The sequence below is a fragment of the Elephantulus edwardii genome, unplaced genomic scaffold (genome assembly GCF_000299155.1).
Source record: "Elephantulus edwardii isolate Elephantulus edwardi_28Jun2011 unplaced genomic scaffold, EleEdw1.0 scaffold00181, whole genome shotgun sequence".
Taxonomy (NCBI): domain Eukaryota; kingdom Metazoa; phylum Chordata; class Mammalia; order Macroscelidea; family Macroscelididae; genus Elephantulus; species Elephantulus edwardii.
In genome coordinates this window covers 974277-975450 of record NW_006399931.1, presented here as the reverse complement: position 1 = coordinate 975450, position 1174 = coordinate 974277, and the positions used below count along the sequence as shown (strand labels likewise).

General features: G+C 74.2%; 1 protein-coding gene across 1 annotated transcript in view; it reads right to left on the bottom strand.

The window, feature by feature from the left end:
* Positions 1-1174, bottom strand: part of PRRT4 (proline-rich transmembrane protein 4) — a 12007-nt gene continuing 10833 nt past the window's right edge. Inside the window, exon 5 of the mRNA XM_006896092.1 lies at positions 1-1171. Coding sequence (XP_006896154.1) covers positions 1-1171 — 1171 coding nt within the window. The remainder of the gene's footprint in view (positions 1172-1174) is intronic.

Genomic DNA, 1174 nt, shown 5'->3' with positions numbered 1-1174 from the left:
TCACAGGTCCACGGTGTCGCTGCCCATGCTCAGCTCATCGATCTGTCGGCAGGCGTCTAGGAACTGCTCCTGCAGCAAAGCCTCTTCCGCCTGCAGCTCAGGAGCAGGCTCCGGGGAGTCGTGGGACGGGGGAGTCAGGGCCTGGTAAGAGCCAGAGGCTGGGAGGCTGGGGCTGCTGGCGGAGGGCCGTGGAGGGCTGAGGACGCAGACCAGAGGACAGCGTGGGGGCCTGTCGGGGCTAGAGCACAGGAGCATGGACGAGCTGTCCCGCGAGAGTCCGTACAAGGAGCCAGACGAAGCACTGCTGCCCGCAGGCCAGGCCCCCGGAGAGGGCGGCTCAGGGGACACGGGGGACCCAGGGGTCTCCTCGGGCCTCCCGCCGGGCGCAGCCCCCGCCTTGGCGCCGAGCGAGACGGTACGGTAGAGGCCAAGCCCGGGCAGCGCCTCCCCGAAGGCAGGGCCCTGGAAGAGGCCGGGTGCCAGCAGGGCCTCGCTGCAAAGCGCCTCCTCGATGCTGCGCCGCAGGTTGATGGGGGACGGCGGCCGGAAATCCACGGTGCAGTCGCTGCAGGGGGAGGAGGCGGGCGAAGACGCCGGGTGGGCGGCCGCGCCCTCGAAGCCCCTGCAGGCGCCGCCCTGGAGGAGGAGGTCCGGGCCTGGGCCCGCCAGTGCGCACAGCTGCAGCAGCTCGGCCTCACCGCGCGCGATGGAGCCGCCCAGGGGCGCCTTGTCCGGGAGCCCCGCGCCCCAGCCCCCGGGCAGCAGCGGGGCCGCGTGGCCCGGGGACAGGCGGAAGAGCTTGGCCCAGCAGCGCGCGGGAACGCGGGGGCTGCAGAGCGCGGGGTAGAGGCCCAACAAGGCCAGAGGCAGCGCGACGCCCACCTCGCTCAGGCGCAGACCCAACTGGAAGGCCCACCAGGGCCAGGGCCCCTCCAGGCCCGGCTGGCCACCGTAGCCAAGGGCGTGTAGCACCTCGTAGCCCTGCAGGGCTCCACTCAGCAGCCCGAAAGTGCCGGCCACCGGCGCCGTGCGCGCCGCACGCCGCCACGACTCCCGCGGGGCGAAAGGACTGCGCGCGTGCCGCAGCGGGGTGGCGCCCTTGAAGCCGGATCCCCCAAGGGGTGCCCCGGCCCGCCGCCGGCGACCCCGCCAGCAGGACAGCGCCAGCAGGAGC